The 25,095-nt window shown below is 42.2% G+C and overlaps 2 protein-coding genes across 2 annotated transcripts in view; both read right to left on the bottom strand.

Annotated features, from left to right (window-relative positions):
• Window positions 1–1,981: 1,981 nt before the first annotated feature.
• The window catches only part of LOC126086108 (zinc finger protein 850-like), a 90,129-nt gene continuing 67,015 nt past the window's right edge, over window positions 1,982–25,095 (bottom strand). The window contains 1 exon segment of the mRNA XM_049902272.1: window positions 1,982–5,055. Within this exon segment, the coding sequence (XP_049758229.1) occupies window positions 4,387–5,055 (669 nt within the window). The 3' untranslated portion in view covers window positions 1,982–4,386.
• On the bottom strand, window positions 10,280–24,858 carry LOC126086107 (zinc finger protein 566-like). Its single transcript, XM_049902270.1, has 4 exons — window positions 24,723–24,858; window positions 17,322–17,391; window positions 11,008–11,134; window positions 10,280–10,709 (listed from the first exon to the last, which is right to left on the bottom strand). The coding sequence occupies exons 1-4, from the start codon at window positions 24,845–24,847 to the stop codon at window positions 10,573–10,575; spliced, it is 459 nt and encodes a 152-aa protein (XP_049758227.1). The 5' UTR covers window positions 24,848–24,858; the 3' UTR covers window positions 10,280–10,572.

Genomic DNA, 25,095 nt, shown 5'->3' with positions numbered 1-25,095 from the left:
ATGGAGATATAAACCATTGCCATCCAGTTTATTCACAGGACAGGGCAAAACTGCCCCACGGGGTTTCCAAGGCCACAAGTCTTTACGGGGGCAGACTGCCACATTTTTCTCCCGTGGAGCGGCTGGTGGGTTCGAACAGCTGACTTTCTGGTTAGCAGCTGAGAGCTTCACCACTGCGCCACCAGGGCTCCTCATGGAGGACATACACAATGTTTAAACATTACACAGAAGGAAATGGACACGGGGGAGGGAGTGAGGAATGGAGAAGTGCGCAGAGATTAACTTTTTATCTTTATTCTGAATAAATTAAAGTAACTCAATCTTACAAAAACTCCCATGGGATGTAGGTAAAAAGGGAGTGGAGCCTGGAATGAAAGACCTTTCGTCACTCTGGCTGTCTGGATTCTCCTTCCACGGATAGTATCCATCCCGTGTAGGAAGGTGCTTGCTCAACATGAAAACTGAGGCACATCTCAAAACACTAACCTACAGCAAGCTGACTGTGGGATTTCACCTTCAGGATTTCTATCACATGGCTTCCACTTGGTAACGAGCAGCTGAGGGTTTGAGTAGTCGTGACAGAGACATATGGCCTGCAAACGCTAAAATATTTACTGCCTGGCCCTTTAGAGAAGTCTGTCCATCCCTGTCTAGGGCAGAACACATAATTGCCGGGACACATTTGCTGCTAGGGTGCAACTGTGACAGTTCTACCTTCTTTTTTCCCTTGATGCTGGGAGCCAGGCTGCAAGGGCGGCCCCTCTGCACCCACTGCCCCCAGCATAAACATCAAAGAATCCCTGAAAAGTCAGGAGGAGCCAGGCTGCAAGGGCGGCCCCTCTGCACCCAGTATAAACATCGAAGAATTCCTGAAAAGTCAGGAATATCTCTGTCATCTGTGTTCTGTTTCTGTTTCATTTTCAGCCTGTGTGTAGCAGAATGTATAAGCATAAAATTCCATTATAGATTTAGGGACCTTTGGAGGGGGGCGTCCTACTCATAATCCCCTGGTAAAATCCCGGGTAGGGACAGCCCGTGTATTACCTGAGGATCAACATGAAGTTGTCTTAGGGGGAGAACGAATAGCTCAACTATGGAAAACAAAAACAGGATGGTGGAATCCTGATATTTACCGAGGCCCTTTTGTGATTAAACCACCACCCACACATGATCCCATAAAAGTGGAAAAACAAAAGGCAGTGAGTTCTCTCAGCCAATTTCTCAGCCAATTACAGGTCGACCTTCTCGTCTACCCCGCTCACTGCTGCGCTTGACTGGTCTTTGGGTATAGAGATTGGGCTAATTGTCCTTGGCATAATCGTGGACAATATGACGTAACCCAAAGTGGCTGGACTTCAAGAACTTGGCCACCCTGGACAAGATGGACAAAGCCTATGTGGCAATGGTTTTGCAAAAAGATTAATTGTTATAAAAACTGTGGAAGGTATTGCAAGATTAAGCATAAGTGTAAAGCAGTATGAAGTCAATTGTTACTTTAAATCAACTAAACAAAAACCCATTGTATTTGTGTGCGCATGCAGAACTGTACTATGTGTCACTTGGAAAATTATGTCTCTGGGAAATGATGTTATCTATGATGATTATATCTTGTACTGCCCCTTTATTGATCATGCGATGTTATGCTTTTGTAAGCTTATGATATAAAAGACCATGTAAAAAATAAAGAGAGGCTTCTTTTTCTGCAAAATGAAAATATAAGACACACTACCTCTCATTCTTTTTCGCCAAACTCTACCCCTCCTCTGGTGACCCTGTTCTTTGCTGAGGCTGGCCCCCGGCACCTTGACAGGTTAACTCTTTAAAATTCTGTATTTTCAGTTGTGTGTATATACAGTTCAAGAATGGAAAATACGACACATAAAATACATCCTCTCCCCCTCCTTTTTAAGATCAATATGATGTTTAGAACGAACAAAAACTGCATGTAGAAAATACTGAGGCTGGATCAAGTCCTTTTTTTATTTTAAATCTTTATGTTTGGAGTTTGGCTATTTAATTTCTGCAAAGACTGTTAATCTGAAACAGTTCACATGCAAGAAACTCTTGGTTAATTAACTTGTATTGTGCTATTCTCCCCTCCCTTAAATTTACCTAATCAGAACCACTGTGGTTGGGACCAGGGAATTTGCATTTTTAAATGCTCCTCTGAGTTTTTCACATGCTCGCTGCTTTAGTGTCCAGAAACCATGGCCACTTGCTACTGCCAGAGCCCGTGTATGTTCTTTGGCTCTCACAGTGTTATTTTATTTAATTTGAGCTGCTGTTTAAAAATCAAGATACATCACACACTGAAAAAAAAAATTTCTGGATTCTCTCCAAATGTCCAAAGAGCTGGCAAAATGGGACTTCCATTTCCTTGCAGCATCCCAGCTGGATCCGGCAGTGGGCACCCTCTTCCGTTACTGTCTCAACCAGGTTCGTTACTCTTGTTCTTTTAATAGTTACCTGGAGTTTGCTAACCTGTTCAGGATGCTCGCGTGTATCTTCACATATGATACAGAAAAATAGCTTTCTTTTCTTGCGCTCTCCTGATCCATTTCTGACATCAGGATCATGGGGTACAATGAGATGTCTACTTCTCTATAACTGAATCAGTTCCTGGAACCCTTGATATATTTTTGGCTGGAAAAAAATTGTGTTTGGTGCTTTATTAGTAATACCTAATAAGAGTTCATGCTGATTTTTCCATTTCCTGTATTTATAAGAGAGTCTTCCAAGAGTTCTAATTCTCTGAGTCAATGCTGGCAAGATATGTACCTTTTTAATTTGGGTTTTCCGATGTATTAGGAAAAAGCCCTGTAATTAGTAGAACATTTAAAATTTGTAACTATAAGGTTTTATCACTTCTCAAACATAATGATGTTCATTTGTCTTTCATGTTTTTTTCTTTATCAGTGTCACCAGTGTTTTATCTATATACCTGTTTCTTTAAAGAAAGTTTTACATTGGGTATCGTGTAACATAGCAAAAAGGGTGCCAGTCTGAATAAAGTCATTCTCACACGCTGCACCTATTACTCTCCCCGTTATTATTTCATGTTCAACAGGGAGTAAGTGATTCAATACCCTCTGAAAGGGTATTTCTTCAATGTGAGTACCCTGCCTGATACTGAGTAAGGTGTGCTTAACAATAAAAGTCTTTCCACAAATAATACCAATGGCAATGGTGAACACAGCATTAAATGACAGGCACAGTTCTAAGCACTTTATGTGTCTTAATTCATTTAATCTTCACACAACATTATGAGGTAGGTATTATAATCCCATTTGTTTCTACAGAGACATACATCTATAAAAATATATAAAAACGATCAGGAAGGATAAATAATAAATGGATAACAATGGCTATTCTTTGGGTAGTGAAATGGTACAGGGATGATGGTCCAAGGGTACTTTCACCTTATTTGCAATGTTTAAATCTTTTATAAGGAAAATGTATTCGTGCATTATTTCTGGAAAAAAAAAAAAAGACAACATGATACAAAGATGTGCTGAGGGATAATGTCATGTCCGTCAGGGTCCTGTGTATAATTGCAAAAAGTCGGAAAGAAGCCACCATATCCAAAATAGGGAACTGAAAACATAATACAGCACAAGCAAACACCAAGAAGCTACTAATGAACCTCTATTCACTAAGCTGGAAACCTTGGTGGCCTAGTGGTTAAGAGCTCAGCTGCTAACCAAAAGGTCGAAGTTCGAATCCACCAGGCGCTCCGGGGAAACTCTATGGAGCAGTCCTACCCTGTCCTATAGGGTTGCTATGAGTTGGAATAGACTCAACAGCAGTGGGTTTGGTTTCTTTTTTTTTAATTCACTGAAAGTTGTTCGCTATTGCTTTTACAGTAAGAAAGCCTTAATTTTGTAAAGAGCAAAAAGAATAAGCCATCTTCAAAAATAAAGAGGGCACTTCTCTCAGGTATTAAAGTATTTTAAAAATAATGGTATTTTATAATCTATGATATAAACAGTAGGGACTGTACAGTCAAATCTCGGATTAAAAAATTAAGAAAGAATTATAGACAAATTAGAAAAAAAATTCACAGGATTACATTTCAGCATGAATTCTCTGATGTTTAAGATGAGGTTAGGAAAGTGTCCAAAGTGCTTTCATTTTCAATACTTTATATAGTTTGAATCATCTGATATCAAAAAAATATGAGCTTTTATTAAAGGACTTCCAAAATGTATTCTATCCATAGGATGTTTCTCTTGCTTGAATTTTCTCAGGCTAAATACCTGAACAAGTGAGATATTTCTAAGTTATTCTATTTATAGGGATTACTATCAAGATAAATTCTTTGATGTTGAACATAGTTTTGAGCTGTAATTAAAAGCCTTCATACACATTTCCGTATTTTACAGTTTATCACCAGTATAAATTTTGATGTTGAATAAGTTGTGAGCCATAGTTAAAAGTCTTTCCACATTCCTGATATCCATAGGGTTTCTCACCAGTATGAATTCTGTGATGACTAATAAGTTGTGAACTCTGAGAATATGCCTTCCCACATATCTTACATTCATAGGGTTTCTCACCAGTATGAATTCTTTGATGTCGAGTCAGGTCTGAACCAGAACGAAAAGCCTTTTCACATTCCTTACATTCATATGGTTTCTCACCTGTGTGGATTCTCTGATGTTTAATAAGTTGTGAGCTCTGACTAAAGGCATTGCCACATTCCTTACATTCATAGGGTTTCTCACCAGTATGAATTCTCTGATGCTGAGTAAAGTTTGAACCACTACTAAAGGCTTTCCCACATTCTTTACATTCATACGGCTTCTCACCAGTGTGAATTCTCTGATGTCGGGTGAAGTTTGAGCCACTACTAAAGGCCTTTCCACATTCCTTACATTCATAGGGTTTCTCACCAGTGTGAATTCTGTGATGGCGAGTAAGGTCTGAGCCACAAATAAAGGTTTTTCCACATTCTGTACATTCGAAGGGTTTCTTGCCAGTATGTATTTTCTGATGATGAGTGAGTCTCGAGAGATGTCTAAAGGCCTTTCCACATTCCTTACATTCATAGGGTTTCTCAATGGTATGAATTATCCGATGTGTAGTCAGTTGGGGGCCACGTCGGAAGGCTTTCCCAAATTCCTTGGTCTCACGGTATCTTTCTTTGCTGCTAATGATTTGCTGTAACGTAAAGGACGGATGCTGACGGTAAGTGGGCATGTCTTCACGAGTAAATACCAGCTGACTGAAGTGCCCGTCCGGAGAGCCAAGCTGTTTCTCAAACTGGCCGTTGCATTCCCAATCACCTCTGAAGCTAGAGCACCGAAGATGATGTCTTGTAAGTCTTTCCATTATCTCCCACTGGGATGGTTCTATTTTATAACTTTCCTTCTTCAGATACAATTTCTTGGTCTCACATCTTGATTCCAGGACTGAAAGAAAATACAGAAGCAGTTACTCACATTTTTCTTGTTCCAGGGGAAATAAAACTTTAAAATGGGAGAATTAAACTAAATTTTAAAAAACAGACAAGAAAAGAAGAGAAATAGAAGACAGGTCACCCAGTAGGAAGAGGGCAGTGATTAGGGGAGTAAAGGAAGTCATCAGTTCCCAAACACTGGTATAGATCGGGGTGACTTAGGGAGCTTGCTAAGTACACAGCTTGCTATGACAAGGATGAGTCTAATCACATATATGTATATGTAGGTAGTCACTGCACAGGAGACACACACAGCATCACACAGCACGAAGTGTAAAAGAAGAGAAATTATCATATCTGCTTAATAGGATGAGGAGCCCCGCTAGTTCCGTGGTTAAGAGCTCAGCTGATAACTAAAAGATCGGCAGTTTGAATCCACCAGCTGCTCCTTGGAAATCTTATGGGGCAGTTCTATTCAGTCATATAGGGTCGCTATGAGTCGGAATCGACTGGACGGCAACAGGTTGGTTTTGGTTTTTTAATAAGATTCTTGTCAGAATTAAATGAATGTGCCTACTTGATGAGGACTAGAGGTTGGCAAACGACAACCGGTGGCACTGTGCTCGTTTTGGTAATTGACGCCTTACCGGGGCACAGCCACACCCATTTGTCTACGTGCTGTCTGTAGCCGCTTTTGAGTTACAACGGTGGAGGTGAGTAGTTGTGACAGAAACTGCATGGCCTAAGAGCCTAAAACAGTAATTACCTGGACCTTTAAGGAAAAGTTTACAGACACCTGGTTAAATGTATATTCATCTAACAGTCACTAGCCATATGTGGCTATTTAAATTTAAAATACCTGAAATTAAATAAAATTTAATTCCTCAGTTGTATTATCCAGATTTAATATCCACATGTGGTTAGTGGCTACCATACTGGAAATCACAAACAGGAAATTTCCATCATCGCTGAAAGTTCTATTGGACACTAGTTGTCTACACTCAGTAACTGGAGGGCTGGGGGCTTTTTAACAAATGATAAGGAAATTGTGACAATCTAGACTGGAAAATATATTAGGAAAAGTCGAATGCTGAATGAATGTAGCATGAATGGTAGACAGGGAAGATTCTTTTGCCAATAAAATATATGTTTGGGGTTTGATGAAAACATGTTTGCCTTGGAATTCTGTGACGCTGGCCTTAGGAGAGGGGACGTAGGTGCACAAATGTTACAGCAGTGATGGCCGACTAACTGGCTGACAGGAAACGTATCTGTAGGATTAAAGAGAGGGAAGCGAATAAGATGGGAGGCAGTGTGTTGCCACTGAAAGATCAGAGGAAGTAGATTCAGGTTGTAACTCAGTTTTAAACTCAAACTCAGACAGTTACAAGTTTGATATTCTTGGGAAAATTGGTTCATCTTTCTGAATCCCCAGTTCCTTGTTGACATAATGTATGTAAACTACCCAGTATAAAACAAATGTTTACTATTTGGTGGATAATATTAACTACTGTATAAAAATGGGGACATCTGGCAAATGAAGTGGTTAGGAGAACACACTACGGACCTAGAGGAGAGGCTCCTGCCACAATGGTAACAATCACCCCAGTGTCATCTCCTTCCTATTCCCGTACAACCATTCAGCAAACCCTGCCAAGTCTTGCTCCTAAAAAATCTCCTGAAACTCTTCTCTTCCCCCATGTCCAGCACCAATACCTAATGGGAAACATCCATCCCTCACACTCCAGGAATAGCCTCCTGCCTAGTTTCCCCACCTGAGGTTTGCAATCTTGAATCCTTTAGGGCACTAGAATGACATTCAGCCCGTCACTGCACTGCTTACAATCTTTCAGGGGCTTTCCATACAACATCGCTCTTATGATAAAAGCCAAACTCCTGAACATGGTGTGTAAAGCTCTGACTGCTCTAGCTCCTGCCTGTCTCTTCAGCCCAATCTCACACTATGCTCCCCACTGCGTTCTAAGCCCCATCCATACTGGTCCTGTGTTTCAGTTCTTCGAATGCTTCAAGGACGTTGTCCCTCTCAAGTCCTTTCCAGGTGTTCTTGCTTATGTCCTGAAGGTGTTTTCTTTCACTCTTGACCTCAATAACAACTATGTATTTTCCAAATTTCCACTTAAAGGTCATACTTCTTGAGATCTTCCCTGATCCCATGACCAAATTATGCTTTCCTTGTAATTACCCTTTTAGCACTCTGTTCTCTTCCTCGACAGTATTTTCACAATTTATAATTACACTGGGTTCATTTTTATGTTCATTTTAATGCAAATGACAACAGCCCTGCTTGCTGAAAGGGGACTTGAAGCACTTATTTATGAAGATCAAAGACCACAGCTATCAGTATGCATTATACCTTAACATAAAGAAAACAGAAATCCTCACAACTGCACCAATAAACATCATGATAAATGGAGAAAAAACTGAAATTTTCAAGGATTCATTTTACTTAGATCCATAATCAACACCCATGGAAGCAGCAGTCAGGAAATCAAGACACACTGCATTGGGCGAATCTGCTGCAAAAGACCTCTTTAAAGTGTTGAAAAGCAAAGATGTTACCTTGAAGACTAAGGTGCACCTGACCCAAGCCATGGTGTTTTCAGTCACCTCATATGCATGTGAAAGCTGGACAATGAATAAGGAAGAACGAAGAACTGACGCCTTTGATTTGTGATGTTGGCGAAGAATATTGAATATACCATGGACTGCCTAAAGAATGAACAAATCCGTCTTGGAAGAAGTACAATCAGAATGTTCCTTAGAAGCAAGGATGGCGAGACTACGTCTTACATACTTTGGACATCTTATCAGGAGGGACCACTCCCTGAAGGACATTATGCTTGATAAAGTACAGGGTCAGCGAAAAAGAGGAAGACCCTCAATGAGGTGGACTGACACAGGGGCTCAAGCATGGCAACAACTGTGAGGATGGCGCAGGACCAGGCAGTGTTTCGTTCTGTCGTGCGTAGGGTCGCTATGAGTCGGAGCCAACTCGACAGCACCTAACAACAACAACAATTCTAATTTGTATGGGCAGATCTTTCCTTTTATGACACTTGGCCTCCTATGAGCTAACGTTCTACCCACTGGCTGCTAACCTACAGTTCTTGCTAAACCTTCCCCATCCTGCAGACCTCTAGATGCCGGACGCCCTAGGGTTCTGTGTTTGCCTTTATCTATGCTCACTTAGGTTCTCTCCTCTAGTCACAAGGCTCTGTGTTTCTACACCGAAGAATTATTCTCCAACACCAATCTTCCCCCTAAATTCCAGACTTATATATCAAACTGCCTACATGCTCAGTGTCCAATTAGCATCTCAAAGTTAATACACGCAAAGAAGTAATAAACCCACTAAACCCACCCTTTCCCTACCTCAATAAACGCACACACAAACAAAACTCACTTTTCCCTGTGTTCTCTCCAAAAAGCTTGACTTCTCTTTTTCTCTTACACTCTAAGACCAAATCCTGCCTGCTCTTCTTTGGTAAAAGATTCCAAATCCCACCTGCCCTTCACCACTATTGGTAACATTTTAAAGGGTCTCCAACCCATCACTGATATCTCAATCAGACTATTGCAAAAGCCTCTAAATGGTCTCCCTGCTTCAGCCTCACCCTACAAAGCAACTAGGGTGAAGCTTTTAAAAATAAGTTGGATCGTGTCAACCCTGCTCACAACCTTCCAGTGACCTCTTGTCTTAGAGTGGAAAGACTTCCTGTGCTCCGTGTGGCAGTGCATACGCTGACCACACTTTCCTGCTTCTGCCTCTCTGATTTCGTCTCCCATCACTCTCACTCTTTCCTTGTCACTGGCCTCCCAGCTGCTCCTCAGACGCACGGCCAGCACATGGCCTGCCTCAGGGCCTTGCACGTTTGGCTTCCTCTGTCTGGAGTGCTCTTCCTCCCAGTAATGACACACGGTATGACTTACTCTGCACTTCATGAGGTTTCTGCTCACGTGTCACCTTAGTGGCAAATTTCTCTTACTGCCTCACATAAAATAGTACCCTCTTTCCCCACTTTATTTTTCTTTTTAGCACTTACTATTACATGTTAAATATTCAATTAGCTGCTTATATCTCCCCTCACTGGAAGGTAAGCTCTCGAACACAGAGATTTTGTGTGTAATATTCAATGGTATAATCTTAGCACTGAGAATAGTGCTAGGCATACGACAGGTGGTCAACAAATATATGATGAATAAATGAATCAATGAATGAAAGCACTGTCCTGTTTTTCCTCCATCACACTAAATCTATCTCTGCCAGCTCTAACTTCTCAACAGAGGCAACCCAATGCCGACCCAATGCCGTCGAATCAATTCCGACTTATAGCGACTCTATAGGCCAGAGACCCTTTATTTCCAATACTCTTTCCAAGGCAACGGTATCTCGGGCTAAATCTGCCCCATGACTTCTATGTGGACCATTTCCTTGTCTACATTTTTAGCCTTACTTCCTGCTGAGTTCCCTAGTTTAAACTTTTCTTATGGTGGATTTTACTTTGTAGAAGTTATCATAGACCTGTTTTAGTTTTAGCACCCCTAGAAGACTGCAGGAGCCCTGGTGGCACGGTGGTTAAGAGCTCAGCTCCTAACCAAAAGGTCAGCAGTTCAAATGCACCAGCTGCTCCTTAGAAACCCTATGGAGCAGTTCTACTCTGTCCTATAGGGTCGCTATGAGTGTGTGTGTGTTATGAGACTGTGAATTCTGAAATTGCTTCTTCCTTTTTTAATCTCAGCAACACCTAGCAGAGTATTTCATGCACATTAGGAAATTAATAAATGCTGGTTAAAGGCATGAAGTAGAGAATGAATACATGAACTACTATATCCAAAAAAAAAAAAAAACCTTGTTAATGAAAATAAGTACTTAGCACAGTAGGAAAAATGTATTTCAGAAGAGAGTGATGCTTTCATAAGAATAAATACAAAGAGGATGAGAAGCTGAAGAAGAAGTGATCCACAATGCACACAGAAGGGAGGCTGCTGGACAAGGCGGGGACAGTACCAGCAGGTTAGACTGGGAGGAGAAGTACGACAGGAGAGGAAACACAGGCCGCAGGCGAGGTCAAGTCACCTGAAAGCTCATGCTGAAAGGTCTTACTTTTGTACACAGGTCTTAGGATCTTGAGGGCAGCTTCTCAGGTAACATCTCAAAGGTGCAGTCTATGTACTGCTGTGCTCCACTTACCTGGCCAGTGGGCCCTTGTCAGCTCTCTGTCAACCACCCAGGGCTCCTTCCCTTGCTCCAAGAAGGAGATAACATCTGGTTTGGAAAGAGAACATCCTGCTTAAAAAAAAAAAAAAAAACAGCCATGAAACAAATTTAAGCTAAGAATCTCCCAGGTTTCAAATCCAGTCCCTTCATTATCAACAAAGACATGACATTACAGGAAGACTCAGAAAAACAGAGGATTTGAAACATACCCCATAATTGCCTTTTCTAACTCTACAACATCCCAAACATTCCTTTGGGAACAGGAAGCAGAAATCCAACTGGTTACTTGAAAGGTAGCTGAGCATTTCACACTGGAGGAGGCAGACCTTCCGAGGGCAGAATCTGAATTATTAGGGACAGGCGTCCTTACCCATTGAAACCAGGTTATTATAATTCTCCAGCATCACATCTCTGTATAAGTCTCTCTGATCCTCATTCAGGCATTCCCACTCTTCCTGAGAGAAGTCAATGGATACATCACTGAACATCACTGACTCCTGGAATAACAACCAAGTTTATTACTTTAATCAAGCATTTTTATTAATTATAAGAAGAAATGCTTTTGTGAAGGAGAGAGAAAAAAAACATGAAGGCAGAGGGAGTGACAAACAGTGAGCATACAGAGTGGGGCTAAATGTTCGGGAAGCCGGTGGGGGAATTAAGTGCAAAGACACTAGTGTGAATGAATCAGTGTGCTGTCCCGGCATTCTGTTCCGCCGGACAAAACTGCCCGCGTACAGAGGGACATATCCGTTATCCAAACAGATCTGGGAAGGCACAAAATCCAGCTCAGGGGTGTCCCCAATTAAATGAAATAGTCTGTACAAACATCTAGCAAAAAAAAAAAAAAAAAAAAAAAAACCCGTCATACAGTAAATCAATAGATATGAGCCTCTCCCTCCCTCCCTCCTCTTTTTCAACTATCTAAGAGTAAAATTTCAGAATAAGAGAAATGACAAGACATTAAAATCTTCCAGAGGGGAGGCACATAGGTTATATAAAACACATCCGGAATCAGAAAGGCAACGGAATTCTCAAGAACACCAGTTGAAGCAAGAAGACAATATGAATAATTCCTCAATACTCTGATGGAAAAAAAATTCTGCCACAGAATTCTATAACCAACCCATCATTTCTATTGTGAGGGTTGAGACATTGCTAGGCATCCCAAGACTCAAAAACCATTTCTTAGGAAACTACTGGAGGATGTGCTCCCCCAAAACAAAGGAGTAAACCAAATAAGAGAAAGACATAGGATCAGAAAATAGAAGTAACACAGGACAGCAGTGATGCTGAAGGAAAATCCCACGACAACAACTAAAGGGAAATCTCAGGAAAACCGTACACTAGGCTTAGAGAGGAACCAGACCAGATGAGAGCACGGAGACAAAAGCCATGTGTCATGTAGCCTTGGGAATTACTTAACTTCAGGAGGGAGGATGAGAAGAACCATCAGCCCAAAGTTGATTCCTATGAAGTGGAGATCAGACATACCTCCACTCTCTAGCCTTTTTTTTTAACCAATTCTGACCACCCCTTGGCCCTTTTTGGCCATGGGTTCTTACACATACTTAACATTTGTTGGGTTACTTCTCTCTCCCTGTACATCCTACCAGTCCAGATCAGTTATTAACAACTAGTCCTTCAGTAGGGCAAATACTCCTCAGGGCGAGTGTCTCAGGTACCAGTCACTCAGGTCTGCTGCAGGTGACCATCTGACCTGGCCAGCTTCTCCAAAGGTGTCTCGGCTCCATCCTTTCTGGCCTCTGATGAAATTTAACTGAGAGAATATTATTCTCTTACCCTGAGCAAAACCTTTAAGGGACTTTCGGTACGGCCACTGTACTCAAGTCCAGCAGTGGCTCCCCTCTGGTCTACTCCTTCACAGCTACAGCTTCTACAATTACACTTGTTGCAATCACAATTGCCCGATTAGCAGCCAATACTCACAAATGAATCACACAGTTGTACCAGCAGCTTCTCCCATCCTCTTGTCCCCAGACCCATGAGGAAAAGAGGAATCTATTCAGTGGGGATCCTCCCATGTCGCCCTCATTTTGGGTGTAAGCACACTCACAAAAGTGTGGAAGCCAGCTACTTCACGCCTTTATCTCACTTCCCCTCTTTTTAGACAGCCAATGTTTAAATTGCTTGTCCCTGTCAAACCAGTACTCTGAGGAGACAAGTATGTTTCTGAAGAATTTTCTGTTCTGCTTAGAACTCTGAGCGTCTGTATCCATAAGCAAAGTCCAGTCCAGGGGAAGCCACCAAACTGCAGCAATTTACACCAACGCATGGCGTCAGTCCTCTTTCTCTTCCCCATTTACTCGGGGTCTGGCCAGCTCATCCCTAACCCCTGTGGGCTAGGTCAACGGGTACAAGCTGCGGACTCGGGAATCCACACAACGCCCTGCACTTCAGACCAGCTAGCGCCTTCCTCTCTCTTATCCCTCCCTAGCCACCAGGACTAGCTAGGTCAATGAGTGCCAAAGGAACCTGTCCAGACTCAAACCCATCCCTTCACTGTTGCACCTCCCCCACTTCCACTCATCTCATGGATCCAGGTGGTCATCTCAGCAAGCACACTAGGCTAGCTACTTGCTGGCTCCCTGTAACTTCCAGTCCTGGAAAGGGATTCTTGACGGGCACTGACGTTTCATGCCTTGATGCAGCCAATGGCAAACCACTTGCCCCAAGTCCAAAGGCAAGAACAGTCCCCTTTTTTTTCTGCTCTCCCATCAGTTCATGTGCATGTCCTTCAAATGCAGATTTCCTGCTCCAAAGTTTCTGGGTGGGGCTCAGATTTCCAACCTAAGCCTCCAATACTCTCTACACAGGGCTACTGTATTGAAACAAACAGCCTGTGTTTCTTTAGGGTAAATCTTAGTTCCCTTTTAGCATATCCAATCAGTATTGCCTGAAGGGCGGAGTTACATGCTCTGTTTTTTACAATACACAATATTCATCTCGATCAAACATTTAAGTCTGTTTTACACCAGATAGGGGAAACACATAAACTCAAACTACTGCCATCAAGTCGATATGGACTCATAGCAACCCTATAGGACAGGGAAGAACTGCCCCAAGGAGCAGCTGGTGGATTCGAACTGCTAACCTTTTGGTCCAGATGCTTAACCACTGCACTACCAGGGCTCCCAGAAACACATAGCCTTTTTAAACCTTCTGGTTTCATCTTCTCTTCACCCCTAGACTATCTTCCCATTCATATTCATATAGCCCTGGGCCTCTGGCTGGGTAGAACCCAAAGGCCCAATGCCCCCTATCAGTCATCTTTCTTAACCTGCTGAGCTTTTTCCCCAGGCCACTCCAGATAGGCTTTCTTATCCTCAGTTTCCCTATTGGCTGCTCCAGTATAATGTCTCTTACCTTCCTTTTAGCCATTACAGGTAACAACCACAGAAGCAACTATCCAAGAATCAAGTTCCACTTCCCACGCCCTTTCATCCTTTTCCTTCCAAAACCCCTTGTTTCCATCAGTCAGGAGCCATTGCAAAGGATCCCACTTCTGATGCCAACAGTAAGGTAGCGGCAGCAGAAGTCACCTGACTGCACAAAGGGGAATGAGAAGAACCATCAGCTCCAAGCTGATTCCTGGGAAGTGGAGCTCACACACACCTGTACTCTCCAACCTTTTCACCAATTCTGACGCCAGCCGTCCTCCCATAGCACTCTTATTTCTCTGCTGGGTTTGATAATTCATCGCAATGGCCACACAGAACTGACACACCATACTCACATTTACAGGGCTTATTAGGGAAGTAACAGGTTACAACAGGAGCCCTGGTTGTGCAGTGGTTAAAGTGCTCGGCTGCTAACCAAAAGGTATGTGGTCTGAACCCAGCAGCTGCTCAGCAGGACAAAGATGTGACAGTCTGCTTCAGTATTTACAGCCCTGTAACGCTATGGGGAAGTTCTACTCTGTCCTATAGGGTCGCTGTGAGTCAGAATCTTGATGCAGCGGGCAGTGGGAACAGGTCACAATTCAGGAGTCAGGGTAAGTTCATCAGTCAGGACACCTTCCAACCAGGACAGCTCTCAGCTTTCTCTCAGCCATGCCTGCAGGCAGGCCTCACTCGGCCTAGCCTCTGGCCTGCTACAGCTGTTTTCTCCTCTGTTAAGTGCCCAGAGGCACCCCACTCTACCAGCAAGCCTCCTGCATCCTCCTGTTGTTGCCGTCTCTCACTGTCTTCAGGGTAACAACTCTCTCTCTCCTGGGTCTAGGAGGTTTTCAGCACAGGGACCCTGGGTCCAAAGGATGCACCCCACCCCAAGTTCTTCTTCTTGATGGTGGTGAGGTCCCCCCCAACCACTGTGGGATTAGCCTTTTTAAGCTTTTCCTCCCACTAAGACCACAGGCTGACCAATCTCCTTGGTGGGCCACAGGCACCTTATCTGCATGATAAACTGTCAAATTCCTGTACAGGTTTTACGTGCCTTATTTGCACAGTAAACTGTCCAATCCCCCTGGCAAGACTGAGGCCTAGCAAATCACCATGGCAGAATTACAAATGCAGGGCCAGAAAAGTCACATATAAAGAGAAACCCACTGTACTGCAGCACCATGTTCAAAAAGAAATGATGTACTGACCAGATGGAAAAACATGGTTGATGGCATATGGTAGTGACGCTTGGTATTTTGGGTATAAATACACGGATCACTAAGCAAACAAGGGGAAAAAAAAAGCAAACAAGTACAAGAATATGAAAGGTTGTCCTAGAATGAAACCATGAGCTAGGGCTGAGCTTGTGTTAGGACTGAACACCTGCAGTCACAATAATATGTACACTATTGATTTAGCTGAAAATTGGGATGTAATTAATAACAGAGGCAGAGAAACAGGGGATGAAATACAGGAGGAGAGAAGTTCCCAGGTAGTGTAAAGCGTTAAGCACTCGACTACCATTTGAAAGGTTGTCAGTTCAAATCCACCTAGAAGCATCTCGGAAGACAGGCTTGGCGGATCTACTTCCAAAAGGGTGCAGATATGGAAAGCCCTGTGCTAAGTTCTACTCTGAAACACACGGAGATGCCATGAGTCAGAACTGACTCGATGGCAACTGTTTAATTTCTTTCTATTGAGGGCGTACAATGTCCCCTTCCACTCTGCAGAAAGGCAAGAGACGATGAGTAAAATTTATTCATCAAAAAATAGCAAATAAAACATATTCAAGAGTTGAGGGCAGCCACCTTTTGGCGGTGGGGCTAGTGATGGGGCAAGGGTGGAATAAGTCTTGTAAATATGTGTAAAATGACTTTAAATTTTTTATTTTAGAAAATTAAATTTGCATATAATTTAAGAGTTTTAAGACTCTGGTCCATTCTCATGCCACACCATTACGTAAGAATTATCCTTTGTTGCAACAAATTCTTTCATAAGCATAATTTTTTAAAATTGACTGATATCCCATTATATGGATATGCGACGACTCTGCTCTTGTTTTTAGATCTTTAGACTGGAGATGACCATTAAGGACCCTCCCAGCACTAGTTCAATCTTAGCTATAACCACCCATCACCCAACTGCAAATTCTCCCTGTTCCTGAGTTACAGGAAGTTGATGGAGAATGATCTAGATGCCCACAACGGCTTTACTGAAGCCTGCCTCTCATGGGTGCCTGGTGGGATGTCAGGGTTTTGTACAGACCACCAGTCACACCCACGAGCCTGAAAGACCTCATAAACCAGGAGGTCTCACCATGCACTAGGACTGAAATCTAGTAACACCACTGTACATATTTTCTCACTAAGAAACCCAGGCCTGTGTACATCATCAGGGCTTTTTCCTATGGAAAAAAAAAAAAAAAAACCAAACCTGTTGCTGTAGAGTTGATTCTGAACGAGAAGAACTGCCCCATAGGGTTTCCAAGGAGTAGCTGGTAGATTCGAACTTTAGTCAACAGCTGAGCTCTTAACCACTGTGCCACCAGGAATCCCTATGAGATGCCCCTAATTATTCATCTCCATCCCGTCAAATCACTGTCCAAATACATCAGTTTCATTAATAATTAGGGAACACACTTTGGTTCCAACAGAACTTCTGGCAGAAATCTGAAGGAGGGGATGCTGAAGGATTTACTAAACGAGTAAATAAAAATTTCTTGAAGAAGAAAGGGGAACTGGGAACAGCACTGGGTTGTTGAGGAGGAAATGGGGATCAGCATCCTGATAGAGGACCCCGTTAGCCAGCATAGAGAAAACTGCTCCAAACCTGTTCTGGGTCAGACCATTTCATGTTACGTAATTCACAATCTCTTTGTGGGAAAATATGAGCATTCTTGATGAAATTCATAAGCAATTACCTGATGGATTTTAATCTGATCCAAACACCTTCTGATAAACTTTTTAGCTAACCACTTACCTGACTAACAACTAATTGTCAGTTAAAAGCTTGAAAATCTTTAACCAGATATTCTCTTCTCTTTGTCTAACAATGATCATCCAAGCACTTTTTTCTATAAACGTCTTCATCAAGAGAGAAACTTTTTGACTTGGGCTGTTAGAACCCTTTCCCTTTAGAGCAAGGGTAAGAAAACTGACAGCTGCTTACAACTGAACTATCAGAAAGTTTTTTGTAAACAGCAAAAGTGTCATGAAAAGGAAAGCAAATGCATACATGTACTAGGGGTAAAAATGACTCTGAGCAAAAGGAAACAGCATCTCACCTGAGCCATGGCTTTGATATTTACTAAAAAGAACCCTTCTTCTGGGCACCTCTTTTGGAAAATGGCAGATCTGGGGAAAGAAAAAGAAGTTATCTCAGACCTAATTTGACTCACAGCTCCCAGAATGATCCCCTTCCCTCTGTTCACCACACACAATACTTAAGGGGCATTAGTGAGAAGGATGGGCAAGTCTCTCATTATCCCCGATTCCAAAGACCCCAGTTCTGACTGGAACTGGGTGGATTTGGGCAACATGATCTGACTTAGAGAATATGCCTGCAGACACATGCATGTACACACACACAAAGATATAAAAAAAATTTTTTTTACATAAATTTGAGGTTATTATACACCCTGTTATCCACATTGCTGTTTTTAACAATATATCTTAGGACTAATACCAACTAGTCCATAGAGCTAAATAATTCCCTTAATAGCAAAAAGTATTCCAACAAATGGATACACCTTAATTTATTTAACCAATCTGCTGCAGATGGTTTATCTCTAGTATTTTGCTACTACGAACGATGCTATAATAAATACCGTTGTACATGTATCACCTTATCCATATATGAACTCTGAAGGATTAGCTCTTGAAAATATAATTGGTCAAAGGTCATATACATTTTTTTTTAAATAATTTTTATTCTGCTTTAAGTGAAAGTTTACAAATCAAGTCAGTCTCTCACATATAAACTTATATACACCTTGCTACATACTCCCATTTACTCTCCCCCTAATGAGTCAGCCTGCTCCCTCCTTCCAGTCTATAATATAATAGATTCTAAAATCAGGTAGAGTGAGGCCTCCCACTTTGTGTCTTTTTCAGTAATGCTTTACTTATCCAGGGCTTCTTTCCCTTCCATATGAAGTGGTGATTTGTTTCTCCATCACATTAAAAAATGTCGTTGGAATTTGGATCGGAAGTACATTGTATATATAGATGGCTTTTGGTAGAACAGACATTTTTACTATGTTAAGTCTTCCTATCCATGAGCAACGTATTTTTTCCACTTACGTAGGTCCCTTTTAGTTTCTCGGAAACCCTGGTGGTGTAGTGGTTAAGTGCTACAGCTGCTAACCAAGAGGTAGGCAGTTCAAATCCGCCAGGTGTTCCTTGGAAACTCTATGGGGCAGTTCTACTCTTTTTTTTTTTAGTTTCTTGCACTAGTACTTTGTAGTTTTCTTTGTATAGGTCTTTTACATCTTTGGTAAGATTTATTCCTAAGTATTTTATCCTCTTGGGGGCTACTGTGAATGGTATTGATTCGGTGATTTCCTCTTCGATGTTCTTTTTGTTGATGTAGAGGAATCCAAGTGATTTTTGTATGTTTATCTAGTAACCTGAAACTTTGCTGAACTCTTCTATTAGTTTCAGTAGTTTTCTTGAGGATTCCTTAGGGTTTTCTGTGTATAAGATCATGTCATCTGCAAATAGAGATCATTTTACTTCCTCCTTGCCAATCCGGATGCCCTTTATTTCTTTGTCTAGCCTAATTGCTCTGGCTAGGACCTCTAGCACAATGTTGAATAAGAGCGGTGATAAGGGGCATCCTTATCTGGTTCCCGTTCTCAAGGGAGATGCTTTCAGGCTCTCTCCATTTAGAATGATGTTGGCTGTTGGCTTTGTATAGATGCCCTTTATTATGTTGAGGAATTTTCCTTCAATTCCTATTTTGCTGAGAGTTTTTATCATGAATGGGTATTGAACTTTGTCAAATGCCTTTTCTGCATCCATTGATAAGATCATGTGGTTTTTGTCTATGGTTTTATTTATATGGTGGATTACATTAATGGTTTTTCTAATATTGAACCAACCTTGCATACGTGGTATAAATCCCACTTGGTTGTGGTGGATTATTTTTTTGATACAAAGGTCTTATACATTGTAAGTTTTCATATACATTGGTCAAACTAGTTTTTGGTGATACTGCATTGTGCAATCAGGTCCTGTCATGGGTTGAACTGTGTCCCCCAAATGTGTGCATCAGTTTGGCTAGGCCATGGTTCCCAGTATTGTGTGACTGTCCGCCATTTTGTCATCGGATGGGATTTTCCTGTTTTGTAAATCCTATCTCTATGATGTCGATGAGATGAGATTAGCAGCAGTTATGTTAATAAGGCAGGACTCAATCTACAAGATTGGATTGTGGCTTAAGCCAATCTCTTCTGAGATATAAAAGAGGGAAGCGAGCAGAGAGACAGCGAGACCTCACACCACCAAGAAAGCAATGCCAGGAGCAGAGCGTTTCCTTTGGAACTGAGGTCCCTGTGCTGGAAAGCTCCTAGACCAGGGAAATATTGATGAAAAGGACCGCCCTCCAGAGCCGACAAGAAAGAGAAAGCCGTCCTCTGGAACTGGCACCCTCATTTCAGACTTCTAGCCTCCTAGACTGTAAGGGAATAAATTTCTTTTTGTTAAAGCTGTCTACTTGTGCTATTTCTGTTATAGTAGCACTAGATGACTAAGACAGGTCCCAAGTCCTGAAAAAGAATCAACTGATACTAACAGATTATGAAATATGATAACAAGAGCTTGAGCAGCAAAAGGCAAAATAGATAGGTGGGACCTCATAAAAACGAAATACTTTTTTGCATCAAAGGAGTTTATCAACAAAGTGAAAGGACAACCTACAGACTTGGAGAAAATTTTCAGAAACCATATGTCAGATCCCCAAAAGCCAAACCAAACCCAATGTCATCGAGTTGATTCCAACTTATAGCGACCTTACAGGACAGAACTGCCCCATAAGGTTTCCAAGGAGCGGCTGGTAGATTTGAACTGCTGACCTTTTGGTTAGCAGTCGAGCTCTTAACCACTGTGCCACCAGGGCCTCATGTATCAGATAAGGGCCTAATAACATTTGAACTATATATAACTTCTATGATGTAACAACAAAAGAAAATCCAGTCAAAAAATGGGCAGACATTTCACCAAAATGGATGTTCAATGGCCAACAAGCACTTGAAAAGATACTCAACATCATTAGCCATTAAAAAAAAAAAAAAAAACCCTCAGGTGGACACTTGAGACTATGTTGGCATCTCTTGCCTGGAGGGGAGACGAGAGGGTGGAAGGGGTTAGAAGCTGGTGAAATGGACACGAAAAGAGAGAGTGGAGGGAGAGAGCGGGCTGTCTCTTTAGGGGGAGAGTAATTGGGAGTGTGTAAAAAAGGAGTGTGTAGCTGGGTGTATATGGGTTTTTGCGTGAGAGATTGTAAACTTTCACTTAAAGCACAATAAAAATTATTAAAAAAAAAAAACCAAACCCGTTGCCACTGAGTCGATTCTAACTCATAGTGACCCAACAGGACAGAGCAGAACTGCCCCATATGGTTTCCACGGAACTCCTGGTAGATGTGAACTGCCAACCTTTTGGTTAGCAGCCATAGGGGGATGTAAATAAAAACTCACCCACATTTGAATGTAAATAAAAACTCGCCACATTTGAAAGATCAAAAAAATGGAGAACAACAGGTGATGGGGAGGTTGTGGAGAAACCAGATCCCTCATCCATTGCTGGTGGGAATGTAATGTGGTGAAACCACCATTGCAAACAGTTTAGCAGTTACTCCAAAGGTTGAATACAGAACTACCATATTACCCTGCAATCTCAATCCCAGATATACATTCAGAAGGAGTGAAAGCAGGAACACAAGCAGAAACCTGTACACTAAAGTTCACTGCAACACTTTCTACAATAGCCAAAAGGTGGAAACAACTGAAATGTTCATCACCAGAAGACGAATGGATAAACAAAATGTGGTATACACATACAACAGAATATTATGTAGCTAAAAAGAGAAATGAAGTCCTGGTACATGCCACAACATGGGTCAACCTTGAAAACATTATGCCGAGAGAAGTCAGTCAGTTGCAAAAAGACAAATACTGTATGATCTCACTTATATATAAGCAAATAAACAGAAACCAAAGATTATTAGTGGTGGAAAAAATTCAAGCCTTGAGTTTCAATAGCGAAAGATTCTATGGGGGAAAATATTAAATGACGCAGGAAGCATCAAAAGGAGATGGAAGGAATACACAGTCATTATACCAAAAAGAATTAGTCGATGTTCAACCATTTCAAGAAGTAGCATATGATCAGGAACCGATGGTACTGAAGGAAGAAGTCCAAGCTGCTCTGAAGGCATTGGTAAAAAACAAAGCTCCAGGATTTGATGGAATATCAATTGAGGTGTTTCAACAAACAGATGCAGTGCTGGAGGTGCTCACTCGTTTATCCAAGAAATATGGAAGACAGCTTCCTGGCCAACTGACTGGAAGAGATCCCTATTTATGCCTATTCCCAAGAAAAGTGATCCAACCGAATGTGGAAATTATATCACACGCAAGCAAAATTTTGCTGAAGATCACTCAAAGACGGCTGCAGCAGTATATTGACAGGGAACTGCCAGAAATCCCGGCCGGTTTCAGAAGAGGACATGGAACCAGGGATATCATTGCTGATGTCTGAGGGATCCTAGCTGAAAGCAGAGAATACCAGAAGGATGTTTACCTGTGTTTTACTGACTATGCAAAGGCATTCGACCGTGTGGATCATAAGAAATCACGGATAACATTGCAAAGAATGGGAATTCCAGAACACTTAACTGTGTTCATGAGGAACCTTTACGTAGATCAAGAGGCACTGTTCGGACAGAACAAGGGCATACTGATTGGTTTAAAGTCAGGAAAGGTGTGCGCCAGGGTTGTATTCTTTCACCATACCTATTCAATCTGTATGCTGAGCAAATAATCCGAGAAGCTGTACTATATGAAGAACGGGGCATCAGGATTGGAGGAAGGCACATTAACAACCTGCGTTATGCAGATGACGCTTGCTGAAAGTGAAGAGGACTTGAAGCACTTACTAACGAAGATCAAAGACCACAGCCTTCAGTATGGATTGCACCTCAACATAAAGAAAACAAAAATCCTCACAACTGGACCAATGAGCAACATCATGCTAAACGGAGAAAAGATTGAAGTTGTCAAGGATTTCATTTTACTTGGATCCACAATCAACAGCCATGGAAGCAGCAGTCAAGAAATCAAAAGATGCATTGCATTGGGTAAATCTGCTGCAAAGGACCTCTTTAAAGTGTCGAAGAGCAAAGACTTGAAGGCTGAGGCGGGCCTGACCCAAGCCATGGTATTTTGAATCACATCATATGCATGTGAAAGTTGGACAATGAGTAAGGAAGACTGAAGAAGAACTGATGCCTTTGAACCGTGGTGTTGGCGGAAGAATGTTGAGTATACCATGGACTGCCAGAAGAGTGAATAAATCTGTCTTGGAAGAAGTACAATGAGAATGCTCCTTGGGCACAAGGATGGCAAGACTGTGTCTTAAATACTTTGGACATGTTGTCAGGAGGGATCAGTGTCTGGAGAAGGACATCTTGCTTGGCAGAGTACAGGGTCAGCAGAAAAGAGGAAGACCCTCAAGGAGGTGGACTGACACAGTGGCTGCAACAATGAGCTCAAGCATAACAACTATTCTAAGGATAGCGCAGGACCGGGCAGTGTTTTGTTCTGTTGTGCATAGGGTCGCTATGAGTCGGAGCCCACTCGACTGCACCTAACAACAACAGGGTTGGAAAGAAGGAGGAAAGGGTGAATTTTTGTTTGAGGAATATTAAGTCTATATTAATGATGGTGAAATGTTTTGGAAAAGGGTAGCAATAAAGGTAATCAATGTCACTGAACTGTAAATGGCAATTGTTGAATGGTGAATGTTTTGGTTTGTATATTTTCACGACTAAGAAAAACGAAAACATTGCTGTGCAAGTACAAATCTGTGTAATCTCTATGGTAAATATTTTGGCACTATTTAGTAAAGTGGAATATATCCTATGACCCAGCAACTCCCTGGGTAGGTGAACTCATGCAGGTGTACCCTGTGTAAAAGAATGTTCATGGCAGCATTGTTCATAAAATTAAAAAAACGGAAATAACTCAAACGTCCACCATTATTAGAAGGGATGAAAAATTGTGGTATACTTAAAATCTAGAATACAAAATAGTAAAGAAAATGAATAAACCACTATTATATCTGTTAATAATAAGGAAACAGAGGCTCAGATTGACACAATGATTTAAGTCTTTGCAAACCCTGTTTGTGACAATGACATTTGTTAACCATAAACTAGCTGGACTTCACCTAATGCAAAGAATGTAACTTCAGGTAATTTCCCTTGTTTTCTGAGAGCTAACCCCACGAATTCCCTGAATAATTGAAGTTGTTTTCATTGTTGTGTGTTGTCAAGTTGATTTCAACTCATAGTCACCTTATAGAACAGAGTAGAACTGCCCCATAGGGTTTTCTAGGTTTTAATCTTTAAGAGAGCAGATGGCTAGGTCTTTTCTCCAGTACCTTTTATCATTTTAAAATCTCCAGACGACACTCGAAGATTTGTGCAAATTAATGATGCCTGCCACACTCCACCAGGCTAGAGACCTAGATACCACCTGAAGCCAGCTGATTTCAGCAAGCGGGGAGGGGCATGGTTTAATCAACCACGTTAAATTAGCCAATGGTTGCTTTTCTATTCTGCTCCCTCCTCTTCACTTTAAAAGCTTCACTGTAACTAGCCTACATTAAGCCATTCGTTTTTTTTAATAAACAGAATTGACTCCCTATAGGCATATGGCATAACTGCTGAAACAAGCCCTATGTTTTAATTTCTTTATGTTTTGATTATTTTTTTAACGTATCTAATACAGATGATACTCATAAACATAGCAAAAGACATGACTTATGACAGCATTCATATAAAGTTGAAAAACCGCGGAAAATCACAGTATAATGCTTAGGAAGCTATACATAAGTGATAAAACTGTACACACATACCCAGTCGCACACTCACCATGGGGATACACTTCTATAGGCAACCCACCCCCAAGGCAACAGGGCCTCACACCCTACACCTCAAACGGTCACATAAGGACAATCACATTTACCAAAGGGAGCACGCACAACCGCATATTATTACCAAGTTACAACAGCACCGTCAGAGGCACCCCCACACCTGCACGTGGTCACGCAGTCACAGGTACCTCCGCCTGTATGCAGTACCTCACACGTCAGTCACACAATCACACAGCCCTCCGGAGACGAACGCGATCACACCCAACCAATCATAAGCTCCCCACACCCGCACACACAAAGCCGCACGTGGTCACAATCACACACAAACGGCGGGGTCGCGCAACAGCCACAGGCTCCCAGACTGTGCTGTGCGCGGTGTTGCAGTTAGAACCACACCACCCACCACGGGAACAGCCCGTCACAACCGTACGGTCATTCACCACACAGACACTTTCACGACCTCGCCTCCTCCCCCGTCCAAGACCGAGGCTGCGGCTCCAGCCTCGCCCTGGACTCGGGCCCCTTACCTCAAGCCTTTCAAGCTTCCGAAGTAGCAGAGACCCCCACAGCACTGGAGCAGTGGCCGGTGCAGCCCTGAGGGTCCCGCCAGAGCGTGACTTTGAGGCTGAATTCCCGCGAGAAGCACGGTCATGCCGCGGAGTCCTCTCGGAAACGTAGTTAGAGACGTACCGGCGGCGAAGAACTTGGATGTCGGTCGTTAGGATTCCTTTCAGCGCTTAGCTGCGGCTCCGCGAGGATTGCACCACCTCATCAAATTGCGCCCCGGAAACCTCACAAAGTCCCGACTGAACCTCGGGCCGTGATTCCTAAATAAGGCCAGTCCGGAGCATTTGAGCTGGGCTTCCTTCCCGAACCCGGCCTACGATACCTAAGAGCTGG

The sequence above is a fragment of the Elephas maximus genome, chromosome 11 (assembly GCF_024166365.1).
Source record: "Elephas maximus indicus isolate mEleMax1 chromosome 11, mEleMax1 primary haplotype, whole genome shotgun sequence".
Classification (NCBI taxonomy): domain Eukaryota; kingdom Metazoa; phylum Chordata; class Mammalia; order Proboscidea; family Elephantidae; genus Elephas; species Elephas maximus.
The sequence above is the reverse complement of the archived record's forward strand: the minus strand, read 5'-3'. Positions and strand labels throughout refer to the sequence as shown.

Coding starts and splice junctions, on each gene's coding strand:
- LOC126086107 (XM_049902270.1), bottom strand. CDS start 24,847: ATGACCGTGCTTCTCGCGGGAATTCAGCCTCAAAGTCACGCTCTGGCG. Junction 11,135..17,321: donor ATATCAAAGCCATGGCTCAG/GTGAGATGCTGT, acceptor TTGTTATTCCAG/GAGTCAGTGATGTTCAGTGA. Junction 10,710..11,007: donor TAATAACCTGGTTTCAATGG/GTAAGGACGCCT, acceptor TTTTTTTTTAAG/CAGGATGTTCTCTTTCCAAA.